At 38.5% G+C, this 16,190-nt stretch overlaps 1 protein-coding gene across 4 annotated transcripts in view; it reads right to left on the bottom strand.

The window, feature by feature from the left end:
• Nucleotides 1–16,190, bottom strand: part of DCLK1 (doublecortin like kinase 1) — a 410,798-nt gene that overhangs the window by 15,564 nt on the left and 379,044 nt on the right. Inside the window, exon 17 of one of the 4 annotated variants that reach the window (XM_020978719.2) lies at nucleotides 12,538–12,611. The exons of the other annotated variants lie outside the window; for them this stretch is intronic. Coding sequence (XP_020834378.1) covers nucleotides 12,538–12,611 — 74 coding nt within the window. The remainder of the gene's footprint in view (nucleotides 1–12,537; nucleotides 12,612–16,190) is intronic. 4 annotated transcript variants of the gene reach the window in all.

Below are 16,190 nucleotides of genomic sequence, written 5' to 3'. Positions count from 1 at the left end.
CAAAAATCTTCATTTCATTAATAAAAGAACATTATTGTACATTTTGCTTTTTAGCCCATCCATTATTCATACTACCTAGGAGACTGAGCTATAGATGCAGATGTTCATGCATTAATCTAAGAAACCCTTTCCTTTCCTCCCAGTCTCTCTCTCAATCTGTAGGGACATGGCTGCAATTTGCTTGCCATTTTGGAAATGCTTCACTTGCTGGCAAAATTAAATCTACAGATCTATCCAAATTTCTGCTCTCTTCATTTTCTACTTGGTCTATTACATTTACTTAATTTTTTATGTGTACTTAAAATTTTATATATACATATATATGGAGAGAGAGTGACAGAAAGAAAGAGAGAAGAGAGAGAGAGAGAGAGAGAGAGAGAGAGAGAGAGAGAGAGAGAGAGAGAGAGAGAGAGAGAGAGAGAGACTCTTCAGGTCACATGGATAGTTAATATTAAAGTGAGATTTAACTCTTAGATTTCCTTCTCTCCCTCATTGCTCTGTTGACTATACTATTCTCTGTCTGTTGAAATCTCCATCCTTCAAGACCTCTCTCATTTATCTCCTCCATGGATCCTTCCTTGATTCTTCCTTCTTCTCCACTTCCTCAAAATAATTGTTATTGATTTCTCCTTCATGTGACCTTACAGCACTTTTAGCTTCTCTTAAAATTTGGAGGGAGGGAGGGAACTTAGTGGGAATAAAGAATATATATGTGTGTGTGTGTGTGTGTGTGTGTGTGTGTGTATGTATACATACACATATATGTATATGTGTGTATATATGTGTGTGTATTTATTAAAGAGAACACTCAAATTCTAGCTTTCCCCTTCTTCCCCCATCCCCTCACCCTTTGGGATCTTGCCAAGGATGACAATGTATATACATGTAAATGATATAGAAATTTTCCAATAGAAATGGTCATTAATGCAGTAAGCAGGGAGGTTCTATAGAACGAAACTGAGAAACCTTCTAACCTGGTTTCTAGATTCAGAATTATTAGTCCACTGACTCTTTTGATAGTTTCAGGAGTGGTGATACTATATAAGAAGTCATTTTGGGGTTATAGCTTTATCCTGCTTCTCAATGTTTTCAAAACTGTCTTTTAGCCACAGTCCTCCTTCACCCAGAGTCTCAAATGAGCAAAAACATGCGATCATTTTGTGACATACATAAATTAGATGATGAAAATGACAGTAACTGATCTTCATTAGTGATATCTGGAGGGTTCTGAGCCCATCTTCAGAAAAGAAAGGTCACATAGTGGTTTCATCACAGAGCATCAGGTGTTCTAGAAGTATGTTAAAAACTAAATCGGAATTTTCATTTTGTTCCTATCTTATTATTCATAACAAAAACCAAAAAGAACCCTGTGTACCTTGCTTTAAAAAAAACCTCATGAATTCGAACTTAAAGGCTTTAACTCATATTACAACAGGATTATTTTATAAAAGTAGGTAAACCAAAGGTTCTTTGGCATAGAGATTTCTAAAAGTTGACAACTTATCAACTTACTTATAAGTGCTTAGGAATGCATTTACTGCTAAAGGTGGTATAAACTACAAAAGAAACATGGGCTTCAGAGTCAGAAGACCAGGGCTAGAATTCTAGATAAGTTTCTTATCTTTGTAACTTTCTAGATAAGACTCCTTGTGGCCACAAGCAAGTCAGTTCACTTCTTTGGGCCCTTTTCTACGCTATAAAATGTGGGTGTTAGGACTGGGTGACCTCAGAAGGCACTTCCAGCTCTTAATTTAATAATAATAGTAATAATAGTAGCTATAGTATTTACATAGTACTTTAAGATTTGTGACCCTGGGCAAGTCACTTAACCCTGTTTGCCTCAGTTTTTTCATTTGTAAAATGAGCTAGAGAAGGAAAGGGCAAACCACTCCAGTATCTCTGCCAAGAAAAGTCAGACAGGACTGAAAAAAGACTGAACAACAAAAGATTTGTACTAGGTGACTCTGTGGTGCTCAGAGCGCTGGGCCTAGAGTTGGGAAGGCCCAAGTTCAATTATGCCCTCAGACACTTAACTATGTGTGACCCTAAGCAAGTCATTTAACTTCAGTCTGCCTCAGTTTCCTCATCTGGAAAATGGGGATAACAATAGCACTATCTCACAGGATTGGTGTGAGGATCAAATGAGATAATAATTGTAAAACGCTTAGCACAGTGCTTGGCACACAATAGGCACTGTATGATGTTAGCTGTTATCATCATCATCATCATCATCGCATTTGATACTCACAACTCAAAAAGGTAGATACTATTATTGTCTCTAACTTACAGATGATGACACCAGAGCTGAGAAAGTTTCTGTGCCTTGCCCAGAGTTACACAGCCAGTAAATATCTGAGACGGAATTTATACTTAGGTTTTCTTGACTCTCTGCCCAACACTGCACAGCACAGAAGGTGAGATAACTTCTTTCTGCACAGATGGCCTCGGGAGAGTTTTAACACAGCATTTCAGAAGTGGGCCTTTTGAACAACAGTATATTTGCATGTGTGTTTACAGGATTTAGTTTAGTTATTTGAAGTGAGATTTTGATAACCATAAATCCTTAGTGAAACTAAAAAGGAAAATACATTACAAATCACCTGGGGATGTGATGCTTTAGTTTCAATTATCAAAGCCATGATTTCAGGAGAGATGGCTTTTACAATAGCATTCTTATAGATGATATGGATTAGATTACTTTAATTCCAAATTTTCAAAACTTAGCTATTTGACTTATAAAATTTTAGTGCACATCAAATTTCTCTACTGAGAACTACTGGACTGTGCAACTAATTTACTTTATTCCCTAGGGTAAATTTAACAATAATAACTGAGTTTTATATATGGGGCTTTTAAAGAAAAGTCTTACTAAGTGTCTTGCTAAGTTTGTTAAAGTGTTTTACATATATTATCTCCTTTGAGCTGTACAATAATCCTATGCAGTAGATAGTCCAGGCATTCGTTTTCACTTCATGTTACAGTTAAGGAAACTGAGCCTTAGAGAAGCTAATTGACTTGCTCACATAGTTCCTAAGAGTATGGTAGGGTTTGAATACAGGTCTTCCTGGTTCCAATCCCACTCCTCTACCCACTATACCACTCTGCCTTTAAATAAACATTCATTAAGCTCCTATTCTTTTAAAGACCCTTGAGCTAGCCTTAGGGGTCAGCATGAAATGAAACATTGTCCTTACCCTCATGGAGCTTATATTTAATATGATATGGCACAAATTATAAGTGTATAAAAGAAGTACCATATGGTACTTATGTAAGATCTGAAAAAGGAAGAGTAATTTCTAATGCAGGAAGGAGGAATCAGGGAAGGTTTCATGGAGGAGTTGGCATGGGAGCTGTATCTTGAAGGCAAGGTAAGATGACAGTAGTATGTGTTTGTGGGAGCTGGGGTTGGCATATGCTTTCCAGACACTGGTAATGATATTTACATAATTTCTGGGATCCACAAGAACAGAACAGCCATGAAGGGTAGGGATTAGTCTTTGTTGGGAGTTGAATGAAATAATGCTGGAATGGAATGGCTTGAATGACAAGGACTTTATTTGGTAGTCAAGAAGGGTCCAACGAAAGAATATGAATGTAGGAATAATGCGTAGGAATAATGTGATCAAATCATTGGACAATGAAGTACTTTCTCAATACTATGGCTATGTTAGAAGGGAGGAACTAGAGCTGGGGAGACAATTTAGGGGGCTCTCAAAGTAATCCTGGTGAATTGCAATGAATACCTGGACTACAATGGTGACAATGGCACTAAAAAGGAGGCAATGAATGTGAGAGCTAGAGTAGATAAAATTAATAGGACTGGCAACTGACTGGAACTTGGAAGGTAAGGGAGGAAAGAGAGCATTGAAGGGTCCAGTGCTAGAATTGAGTAAATAGTGGTTCTTATGACATAAATAGGGAAGTCAGAATGAAGAATTATTGTTTGTTTTTGAGAAATATGAGTTTGGTTCTGAATATGATGAGTTAGAACTAGTGACAGAATATCCAGGTGGAAAAATCTGATAGTGAGTTGGCAATGTGGACCTGGAGGGTAAAGAAGGAGGTCGGGGCTAATGAGGGGGATTTGGGAGCTATCCCAGTAGAGATGGAAGGGGATAAGATTGCAAAGAAAAGAGTTTAGATTAAAAAGTACAGAATTTTGGGGATCACCAACATTAAGAGATAAGGAACAGGAAGGGGAGTCAATGAAGAAGACAAGGAAGAAGTGATTAAAGAGAGTACAAAGAAGGGGGTGGTCAACCATGCCAAAAGATACAGTAAAGTTAAGGAGGATAAGGACTGGGAAAAGGTCATTGGATTTTATATTAAAGAGGTCATTGGTGACCTTTGAGAGAGCGATTTCATTAGAGTAACAGAGGCAGAAATCATATCACAAAGGCTTTAAGATTGAATGAGTGGTGAGGGAAATGTAATTACTGGGTATAAGCTTAAAAAAAATGTATTAGTGAAAAGGAAGATGAAAATGTCATTCCCCTGTCTGATGATAATCTTGCCATATGCCTTACCCCTCCTAAATCTATTCTTTGTCCTCATCTAGACCTCCAATCCCTCTACCCCTCAGTATTACTTCTTTACTTTCTTCCCTCTCCAATCTCAACCCAATAAATAGCCATTTTAACTCTATATATCCTCTGCTCTCAAATCCCTTAACCCCTTGTTCTTTCACCACTTATCTGTTGCCAAACTTTAGCTCTGTATTGCTTCTACCATCCTCCTCTGCTCTCACTCAATAGTTGCTGAATGCAAGTGCAGTTAAATCTCACAATCACACTGAATAAGAACATTATAGATTGATGTGATCCAACCCTATCTGGGTCCTCACTATATCAAGGTAGTCCTTTCTAACCAATTCCCTATCTTGATCTCCACAGAAGCTCTTCCAAACATTTTTGTCCCTCTTCACAAGTCCCCTAACCTCAACCCACCTTTCAGCTAAGGACCTTGCCCTTTGTTGATAAAAAAAAAATTGAGGCTCCGTTTTCTCCCATTTTCTTCATCTCAAAACCCCTTAACACTATCTCTTACTCTCTCTTCCTTTCCCCTAGGCTTTGATAATGAGGCAGCCATTTTCCTTGCTGAGGCCAACCTCTCTATACTTGATTATATTTATCTTTTCTTGTCTTCAACTAATTGCATCCCAGATCACTGCTCTTCTCTCTTTCAAAGCTTCTCTATCTACTGGTTCTTTCCCTACTGCCTTCAAATACACCTAAGTCTCTCCCATCCTTAAAAAAAACCTTTATTAAATCATACCATCTCCTCAGGTTATTATCTGATATCATTCACCTCTTTCTTAGCTAAACTTCTTGGAAAAATTTGTACTTATGGCTTCCATTTCCTCTCCTCTCATTTCTTAACCTTTTGTAATACGGCTTCTGACCTCATCGTTCCATTGAAATTGCTCCAAAGTTATCAGCCAGGTCTTCATTGCCAAATCTGATGGTCTTTTCCCAGCCAACATTCTAGATCTACCTAATACATCTGACACTATTCTCTGGGTTTTCATAACACTGTTCTTTCCTATTTTGCCTTCTACTTCTCTGACCACTTCTTCACATTCTCTTTTATTGATTCATCATCCATGCCATGTCTCCTAAGTGTAGATATTCCCCAAAGTTCTGCCCTTAGCCCTCTTTTCTTGGTAACCTTTTCTACACACTCTATCTTGATAACTTCATCAACAGCCATGGGTTTAACTATCATCTCTATACAGATAACTCCCAGATCTACATATCTAGACCCAGTTTTTCCTCTGACTTTCAGCTTCACAGGAACAACTGCATATTAGACATTTCAACTTGAATGTCCCAGATATCTCAAACTCAATGTGTCCAAAACTCAACTCATTAATATCCCCCTCCCCAAACCCTCTCCTACTCTAAACTTCTTTATTTCTGCTGAATGTATCACCATCTTTCTGGCCTCTTGGGTTTGGAACCTTGGTATTTTCCTGGACTCCTTACTCTTCTGAACCTCATATATGCAATCATTTGTCAAATCTGGCTGTTTTTACAGTTACAACATTCCATCATTCTGTTCTCTCCATTTACACAGCTACCACTTTAGTTCAGGTGGTTATCACCTCTCACTTGGATTATTGAAACAGTCTTCTAATAGATTTCCTTGACTTAAATTCCTCCCTACTCCTGTCCATGCTACACACTATTGCTAATTTTCCTTAAGCATAGATCTGATCCTATTACTTCCTTATTTCATCAAATCCAGTGGCTTCCTATTCCCCGCAGAGTAAACAAACAGCCTCCCCCTCCCCTTCTATTTAAAGCCCTCCATGTGCCAAACTAACTTTTGCTCTAATCCCCCTCCCATGCCAGTAGCCATTTCACATGCCTAGATTTCAGCCCCTCTTTACCTCTAGTTCATAGAGTCTCTTTCTTCCTTTAAGCTGTGGCTCAAAGGACCATTTTCTACATAAAGCCTTTCCTGATGTCCTCAACTGCTAGTGCCTTCCCAAACACTTTGTGTTTAATTACGTTGTATATATTTATTCACTTCATATTTATGCCGTTGATACTTATATATCTATTTAGACATATCAGAATTAGAAATATAAACTCCTTATGAGCAGCAATTGTTTCATTCTTTGGACTTGGATCTCTAGCACCTTTTGAAATGCTTTGTACATGGCAGGTCCTTTAATAAATACTTGCTGACTGTTTGTCTACTAGTTTAAAGGAACAGAAGAACCGAGGGAAGGTTTCTTCATTATAATGTTGCATGTTTGCTGACAGATGAGGATAGTGATTCTTGAGAGAAGGAAGTATTGACGCAGCTAGTTAGCGGAGGAGGTGTTAGGGGATACAATTTGGCTTTGGCAAAGAGTAAGAACTCCTCTTCCTTTGAGATGGGAGGGAAGGAGGGACAGACGGGTAAAAGCATTTGATTTTTAATCAGTGTTGCTGTGGAAGCTTACACAGAAAGATCTTGATCTCGGTAAAGGAGGACATGCAGTCACTTGATATGAATGTCTAAGGAGGAGGTGGGATGGGAGGCTTGGAACTATGGGTGTGAGGAAGGAGATAGGCAGCCACATGTATAGCTGATAGAATACTGGGCTTAGAGTCAAGAAGACCTGAGTTTGAATCCTGCCTGTCACTTAGTAGTTGTGTAACCCTGTGTGCAAGCTGTTTAACCGTTTTCAGCCTCAGTTTCCTCTCTGTAAAATAAGAATAATAACAATGCCTTACTTCATAGGGTTGTGAAGTTCAAATGAGATAATCTATGTGAAATGTTTTGGAAATCTTAAAGCATTGTATAAATGCTGGCAATTATTATCTTTATTAGAATTTAGTATACAGCTACACAAATACATTTATAATTTTAAATACATTTTAAGTATTTAATAAGAGTAGTAGTAATAAATAGGGTTGCTGAGCAGCAACAGGGGTCTAGCTGAGGCTCTACAGCATCAATTTAGAAAGGATAAAATCAGCCTGACTATGTGACTTTCTCTAGCAAGACGCAGTAGTTTTAAGTGGGCATGGACTAGTGATAGGATGGTAGATTAAAGATGAGTAAATTAAGAATGGCAGAAAGACAAGGAGGTAAGCAATTCTAGACTGGCTGTCCACTAGATCACTGAAATAGTTGACAGTAAGATTAAAAATTAGTAGGGAAAATCAGAGTAGGGAAGATAGCCTGGGATAACAGGAAAGTACCAGCGGTTTACTATGATGGAGAAGAACAGGGAATATGAGTGAAGGAGCGGTAGAGGTAGAAGTAGTAGTTTTGGTCAGAGAACCAAATTGAAAAGCTCAGAATCCTGGGGTATTGTAGTATGCAGGAATACTTACGATTCATGGTAAGGTCTCAGGCATAAACATGCTGGTGTGTGGCTAAGGTGGGCTGGAGATAATGGCTGTTAGAATCAAAGAGGATGAGTGGTTATGAGAATAAGCATAGTAAGAATGGTCACCAATGTAAGTTTGACATTCTGTAGGATGATAGGGAATGAGACAGAGAGGGGATAGGCTAGAAAGAAAATATTATCTGTGTGCTCAAGTCACTGAAGAAGGGGAGATATTAACCTAGAGGCTGGCAAATGATAGCAGCAAAGAAGGGGGGAAGAGGGTGCATTAATTACATGAATTTTGAAAGAGGAAAGCCTATTTAGGGGAAAATGGTGTGAATATGCCTTTAGGGAATGAGAAAGTATGTCAACCCTTTCTCCTGCCTGTAAGTCTCGTAAAATAGAACAAGGAGTAACCTGGAGAGTTGCAAGGGATGTAGTACCCCCAGGGGAAATCTAGGTTTCACTTAAAAAGAGGCAGCAAAAAGTTCTCTAATGAAATGACAGTATTCTAATTTCTATGGACATGTTCTCTGGCATTGCTACTCTCATTTCATAATGATAACATGATGAGCTTTTCCTACAAGAACACTTATGATACAGGCTCTGTTGTGTCAGTAGACAAGCTATTTCTGTGGATGTTAAAAAATGTAAAATAATAAATAATAAAAAAAATCTTACATTTGCCTTTTAAATGTGAGAGAAGAAAGCAAAGTTTGATCCACAGCTGAAAATCACAGAAGATTCTAGGCAATTTTGAATCAATAATAGATGATCAAGAATCTCAGAAAAAAACACAGTATTTTCACATACATAGTACTTACGCCCAAAGGATTAAGAACTGGATTCCCATGGCAACTGATTGGCCCTAGCAACACACAATTCAAAGAAAAGACATCTTCAAATTACTGGGATCCCTATAAAGAAGGGCTCTCAGAAAATTGTGAGTAACCTGTTTGATTTGTTAAAATGCAATGCAGATGTCTCACCATTCCAGCATTTCTTTTATTGAACATTCAAGGCCCTGCAAGTTGCAATAAATGGTGCTTCTGACCCCTCTAGGCATCTCAGTCCAATAACTTGCTCTTCAGTGTCAAGGCACAGCTGCAAAACTAAACATTTCTCTCCATCTTGAGACTTTGTCTAGAGCCATAATTTGGCTTTGAAAGTTAATGCTTCCTTAGAAAGCAGCGGCCCCCACCAGTCTCTTCCGACTCTCCATTTTCCAGGGAGCCAAGATTAAAGCCCCAAACTTCCTGTTACAGATTAAGTCCCTGTGGAGGGAGATTGGGAAGTGCCCGTGCTCCTGCAGAGGCATCTGTCTTTCCAGCAATGCCCTGACATTCAGCAGGGAGCTCCTTTCCTAAAGAGCTAAAGAAGTCCAAAGCAAATAGTTCACTGCAACTTTGCAACTAGGGATTGGATGTCCAATAGCTGGCAACAGAGCTGGCCACAGATCTGTTCTTTTGTAAAGCTGCAAAGTCACGCTGCTTTACGAGAACCACTCTTTAAAAGTTGCACGGGGTAAGATGTGGTTTTTTTTCTTGACCCCATCCATACCTTTTAACAACAGAGCATGACAACATTTAATAGCCTCACAAAAAAGACACACTATTGCTCTAGCCCAGCCTCACCAATTGTATTTTACTATAATCCACTAATATAAGACACACATTTTGCTGGAGATATGTTTGGGAATTGAGTTAACATCAATGTTTTGATCTTATTTAGTGGTTCTGTCTATGTCTTATTTTTGTATTTGCTTTATTTAATTGGGTTGCTAGATTCTAGTATTTTTGCTGTTCTGCATGCTGAAGACACTGTGCATTATAACACCACTCCATTACCAGGCTACACCACCTGCCACAGTGTCAGCTTTACTTGAGATATATAAATGTGTGCGACTACTTCTCTCTCTCTCTCTCTCTCTCTCTCTCTCTCTCTCTCCTCTCTCTCTTCTCTCTCTCTCTCTTTCTCTCTCTGGAGAGAGGAATATTTTCAGTAAGGGGAAAATGTAACAGAACAAAAATGTTTTCTCTTCTAGTGGTTCCACAGCCCTGGAACATGGTGGCAATTTCAACATTGAAAGTCCAGAGATGGGACAAGAAACTCATTACAGGGGTGATGTCTAGCCTGTGAGCAGGAGAAGAAAGGTCTCTGGGGTTAATTTGAGGAGTTATATACTGCAGTTAAGCCTCACCCAGCTCCCAACACGAAACAATGCCAGGTGCTCCATTAAGGAGCAGGATTAGGCAGAAAAAGAGGGAAATGGTTCTCCCCTGCATCTACCAACAAGTAAATGAGGGGAGAATTCAAATTCTGGGCATACAGAGGAGATGATTGCACACCATGTGCAGTGATGTGAGCTGTTTATCAAAGAGTAGGAATGAACTCCCTGGTGTTTTGCTTATAGAAGTCTACAACAGCCATGAGCACTTGTAAACATAACAATCACTGAGTGAAAATGTTCTTACTGTAATGATTGTTTATGTTAGAAAGTTGGCTACCATGGTGGTTAGACAAATGCTCCCACTTCCATCGAGATAAAAGGCAAGCATTTGCAATCAGTTCCCATCCAGCGTTAGCTCTGTGGCTAAACAGCCTTATAAAACTTCCTAATTAAGCATATTTGCCCATGAGTTTTTAGCATCATTTTCCCAATTTAGCTTTACACACTGGGTGCACTGTTCAGAACAGCATTAACTATAAACATTGTTGTTACTGCCCCCAGCTGGAAAACCGAGCAGTTTATGTATGGTAGAAAAAAGAGATTATCACCCATCTGCTCCAGTCCATTATTCAAGGATATGTCATTTTGTCAGCTGATGGAAATCATTACAAGCATTTTAGTCAAATGGCCTCTTCTATATTATACTATTTATTTATTTCCTGGGTGACTTCCTCCTGCCCTTCATCTTCCCCCTCCTAATCCCAAATTGAGGTGCTGCTAAAGATCTATTAGAAACAGCACACCATGCTTGGTTATTAATACTGACTTTCAGATGCTAGAAGCTTATACTCTCTCTGGAACTAGGAAGATTTCTATCTACACATTTGGTCATAAAAATATATACCAACTCTCTCTCTCTCTCTCCCTCTCTCTCTCTCTCTCTCTTTCTCTCTCTTTCTCTCTCTCAACAGTGGTTGTACACTCCTCTTTTAAATGAACTGTCTATTTCTCTCTTATGTGTTGTTAATGCATTTGAGGGAAATGAGGTGTAGTTAAACACAGATATGTTATTTTTCCCAGTATCAAGTTAAAAGAAATAGGGATGGAGCATAGCGAACTCACAATTGAATTCACCAGAAAACAAAAATGGTTTAAAGCAACGCTCTCCTCACATCTATTTAAGCTACTTCACTCCGCTGACTAAAGACTGCGTTGACATATGGGCACATTAGCCCATGAGGGGCAGATAACACTTCATTGTAAGACCAATGGAAAAAAGATTATTGTGTCTCTTTTGCTTTAAATTATGAAGTAGGCATGACTGGAGTGTTTTTCAGATTGTCTGTCAAAAAAGCCTTTTATCGTTCTTCGAAGTACCCTGGTTAAACTGTCTAATTTTGGAGGGAAAGTTGGCAGTAATCACTTGTAGGTAATAATGATAGCAGGGGCTGCTATTTTTAGGTGAGACTGTTGTAGTCTAATTGGTGAAAAGAGGTCAGGCAGATTACAACAATCCTGCAAACATTGAAGATGCTATTTGGCTACAGAAATACAAAACTGGTGGAACGTTTCATACTGAACTTAGACATTATATAGTTTTTTATGGATATCCTTCCACTTCCATTTAAAAGAGGTGCAGGAGAATGATATTCACTAGGGATTCTCATTTAGTTTCTCAAGCTATCAAAAGCCAGTCCTCCTCATGGACCACTTAAAGGAACATAAATAGCAAATAGCCCCTTGAAGGAAATGCCAGAGCTAGCTGCCTGGCATGGAAAATGATCCTAAGAATATCTGTCTCGGTAGAATTCTTAACCCAGTCAAAAAAAAAAAAAAGAAGTTAATACCTCCCATAGTCCCCTTTGATTGAGAAGATCAAGTCACCTAAAATAATCAACCCCTGACAGTTACAAAATGTTCAAATAAAAATCATGCAATAGCTACTACACAGAGGGTTTTCAAAAGGAAAAAAAGGTAACAAAAAATGTGGAGGGTTTGAAAAACACAAGCTTACCAATACACACAATGCATCGTATAACTCATTGTACTTTGAGGAGCTTCTAGTACTAAATGTGCAAATGCATTGTTCAGTCTACGGTAAAGATTGTGCTTGATGGTTTTAAAATGACAGTATATAATTCTACATTTTGTACAAGAAGAGAAGAAGATAGACTAAGGCACTCCTGCTCCTCCGTTTGTTAAATGACCGAAGAGCATCACAAACAGATGCTTTAACCAGTAACGGAGGGGAAAATGCTTTGGTGTTAACACTAAATATACTGTCCTTTTAACAGGAAGGAAAATTGATACTGAGCATGTGCAATGGAAAGAAAGCTGGCAATGTCAGTGTGAATAATGGGTGAAGAAAAGGAATGAGGGGGTGTGGCATCTCAATCAAGATTAAAATGAAACTGATAAAGCAGCATATGGACTGGATAACAAATCAAAAGCATGTTTATCCACTCAAGGAACTGGTTAATGGAGACTGCCAGCACGTTGCCATGGAAACACTGACTGTTGGAGCTGCACCATCTCATACCTTATCCAATACATTCCTGGTTGTTGGTAGTAGTCCAAAGACCCTGATCTCTTGATGGTAAACCCGTGGTCCAGCTGAGCAGAGAGAAATGGGGCAACTCAGTGGATCGACATTGTGCTAAAGAATCAAGACTCCAGACCAAGCCGTTCCTCATTTAGTGAGCATATTTAGTATTGTTCATATCAGAAAGCTGGCTAACATGCTCAATCTATACATTTGAAATAAAAAAAAAAACCAAACGAACTAACCTCTTCTATACATACTGGTAAATTGGAAACCAATTACTCTGAATTGAAATAGTTCCTAAAACAGGTACTCATAGCACATTCATTTGAATATCTAATAACGTAACTCTCACTTGAAAATATATCAAAGGCTCTTCAGTATGGGCAGAGAATGGAAAATCATATCTTCTAATTAAATGAGGAACTTTAATAAAGAAATCAGCTCTAGCCCACCTAAGACAACAGCGTACACACACACACACACACACACACACACATATACACACACGGCTTAAATTAGACTATTTCATAATCATGGAAGGTGAAATGATATAGAGAATCGGATTTTGGAGCCCCATCGATAATAGTAACTCAAATTTCTTTCTTTTCTCCTTCCTTTTAGTATTAACTTTCAAAAGCAGGGCTACTTGGCCATAACTAACAGCCTCTCCTTTATACCTGAATCTGAATAATAGTTTGAAGTCCAAAGTTACAACATAAAACATTCACCACATTTTCCCTGGGACAAAAAGGACAAAAGAAAGCATTTGTCCATTAAGGTATATCTATGTATGCATATTATTTAAAGCAGTCTGTTTGGGGGGCTTATTTTTTGTTAAGAGTCATTGATCCTCCAATAACAACAGCCTAGCAACTGGGCCAGTAGTTAGTAAGCAACAAACCACTTTCATGAAAAAGTATTTCATAACAAAAATATTCTGGCTCTATTCTCCCCTCCTCCTCCAAGTCTTCACAGGCAATAGCTTCCATTTCTTTTCCTTAGAGAAAAGCTCCTGCATGCTTTATTTAAAATGTAGTATTGGTGCAATGCTGATGACAGTTTTCAACTAGAAATTCACAAAGATATTTTAAAAAATATGCTTAGATACCAGTGCTAGTCATGCCATGGTGGGCATTTAGCATGTTGACTATAAATTACAATTTATCTAGTGTCCACGGTACAAGTGTAAGATTTAAGCTTAAATTTTAAAAAAGAGTACACTTTGTTTCATTTAGAAAAATTCAAAGGACACTTCCTGTTGGGAAAAATGAGATGGCTTCATAGCTTGTAGCTAGGGGGAGAGCTAGTTCTTTATTGCCATCTACTGGCCGACTAAGGCACAATGTGAGCCCACTGAGAAGGGACGAAGCAGCCTTTCTCTCCTTTATTGGAGGCATTCTTTTAGCTGATTAGTAGAGGTTTGTTCAAATAGCCTGAACTATCCTATTTGCATAAGCAAAATTCAAATATTTTCTTTTAGGTACTATGGAGATTAGAGGTTAAGATGATAAACAACAATAACTGAGGAAGGATAAATTGAAAGAGACAGCTTTGTCATAGGTCCTCCACCAAGCTCAGCAAATCTAATAAAACCTTCGGCCTCTCCTCCCTTTCCCCAAGAAAAGTCCACTGTTAAAACGTCATCTCCAATTCTAGTCTACGTCCCCAGATTGCATTTTAATAACCCTTTGTTTCCCCCTCCCTGGTCTTTTGTTTTGCTCTGTCAAAGCTTAACTCCTTGGGAAGGCTGTGAGTGTCCCTTTTCCAGACAATGGCGTCTGGGGCTGGGAGGCAGAAAGTGGCATCAGTGAGGAAGGGCAGCCAGCGGTTCCCCGGAGTCACTGTCTGACCTGAAGCTATCGGGGCAGCTTCTCCCCTCTGAAATATGCTACCTGGCTCCTGTGGGCCTCAGTCTCGGTCACTGCTCCCCTAGCTAATATCACGGGCTTTCATACAATTGAAACTCATGGAATTAGTCTTTTCTTTGGTCTTAATAAGGAAGGAAGAAAAAAAAAACACCAAGAGTTTAACCACACAAACAAGAAAGACTAACAGCGGGGAAGCCGGAACACCTAATTAACTGTGCTCATGAAATGAATGGCTTCCTTGAATACCAAGGTATATTTATTGCAAAGGTTATCTGGGTCCCCCTTTACTTCATGCCCTACAGAAGAAATATGCTCACAGAGTAAAAAAAAAATTTCTATTGTTTTATAAACAGCTTTTTCCAAATAGAAAAATGGTAAATAAATCTCTAACTTAGGGACGAGAGGCACCAGTCAAAATTAAAGGCACCAATTCAGTTTTTTTGGGGAAACATTCTTTTCCACCCCTCCAATTCAATTCAGTGATTATTTACTATGTGTCTACTATGTGCAAGGTGCTGGGGATGCAAAATAATGACACAGTCTTCAACCATGTGGCATTTGAAAGGGCTTCATCATCCTTGGTTTTGTCCACATTATCTCAGCGCTCGCTCTCTCTCTCTCTCTCTCTCTCTCTCTCTCTCTCTCTCTCTCTCTCTCTCTCTGTCTCTCTCTCTCTCTCTCTCTCTCTCTCTCTCTCTCTCTCTCTCTCTCTTTTTAAAACCAATAATCACCTTAGACTGCTGTCTTTTCCTACTGACACTTTAAAGAGTTAAAGTAATAATTTCTAGGAAAGTTGTGACCAGTATGCCCTAACCTAAGAAAAAAGATACTTGGGGAGTGAATGGGTTGAGGACATTTAGGACTAAGTTGTATAATTTGTAGAAAATCAATACAATGATACTGGAGATTTTACTAAAAATTGTTGGCAATGAATAAATGTCAGGGAAAGGCTATGCCATACTAGACATTCCATTTAGGTTCAAAGCTACTTAATAGATTCTGAATAAATATCTTTATGCTGAAATCCATGGAAAAATCTATTAAAAAGAAGTTAACAGTGAGCCAAGAGGGAACTTCTCAGCATTTAGCTAGATTAATAATTAAATTGTGAGAGGTAGCATAGTATAATGGCCTTGGAGTCAGTAAGAGCTGGGTTTGAATTCTGCCACTGACAACACTCTATTAAGTGACTGAGTTTTTCAACGTCTCATGAAGCTGTCTAAAGCTATCGATTACAGATGAACTGCATCTCCTATTGGTGGAGGGCATGGGGAACCACACTAATGAAATTTAAAAAACCTCCCTATGCCCATTTCCAAGGACAAACAGAATAAAATATATTATAAATTCAATATCAAATGGGACTTATTAAATCACCACTAGCAAAGAACACATATTCTGCCTTCCAATTATATTATACTAATTTCTAGAACTAAACACAGCACCTTGCACATAATGGTTGCTAAATAAATGATGGGGGAACTGCATTACTAACGCATTGCTCCTTTCAGATTATGCTTTCATTTTAGTTGGATAGTAGTTCATATTTAGGATACTTTTTCCTTATACCACCCTCTGAGATAGGTTAACCTCTTCCAAAAAGGGAAAGCTGGTTTAAAGAATTCATTGGCTCACCCAATGCTACACCAGAAAAGAATTTTTCCAATCCTAGTCATATTGCCTATACCTACTCTGAAATATACATTATGACTGTTTACATATGTATGGGAGGAGAAAAGCCTATCTGATATACTCACTATTAGCACCCAGCATACAGAC

The sequence above is a fragment of the Phascolarctos cinereus genome, unplaced genomic scaffold, assembly GCF_003287225.1.
Source record: "Phascolarctos cinereus isolate Bilbo 61053 unplaced genomic scaffold, phaCin_HiC Scaffold_726;HRSCAF=1367, whole genome shotgun sequence".
In the NCBI taxonomy this organism is placed as follows: Eukaryota; Metazoa; Chordata; class Mammalia; order Diprotodontia; family Phascolarctidae; genus Phascolarctos; species Phascolarctos cinereus.
Note: the sequence above shows the minus strand (reverse complement) of the source record. Positions and strands in the feature narration are given on the sequence as shown.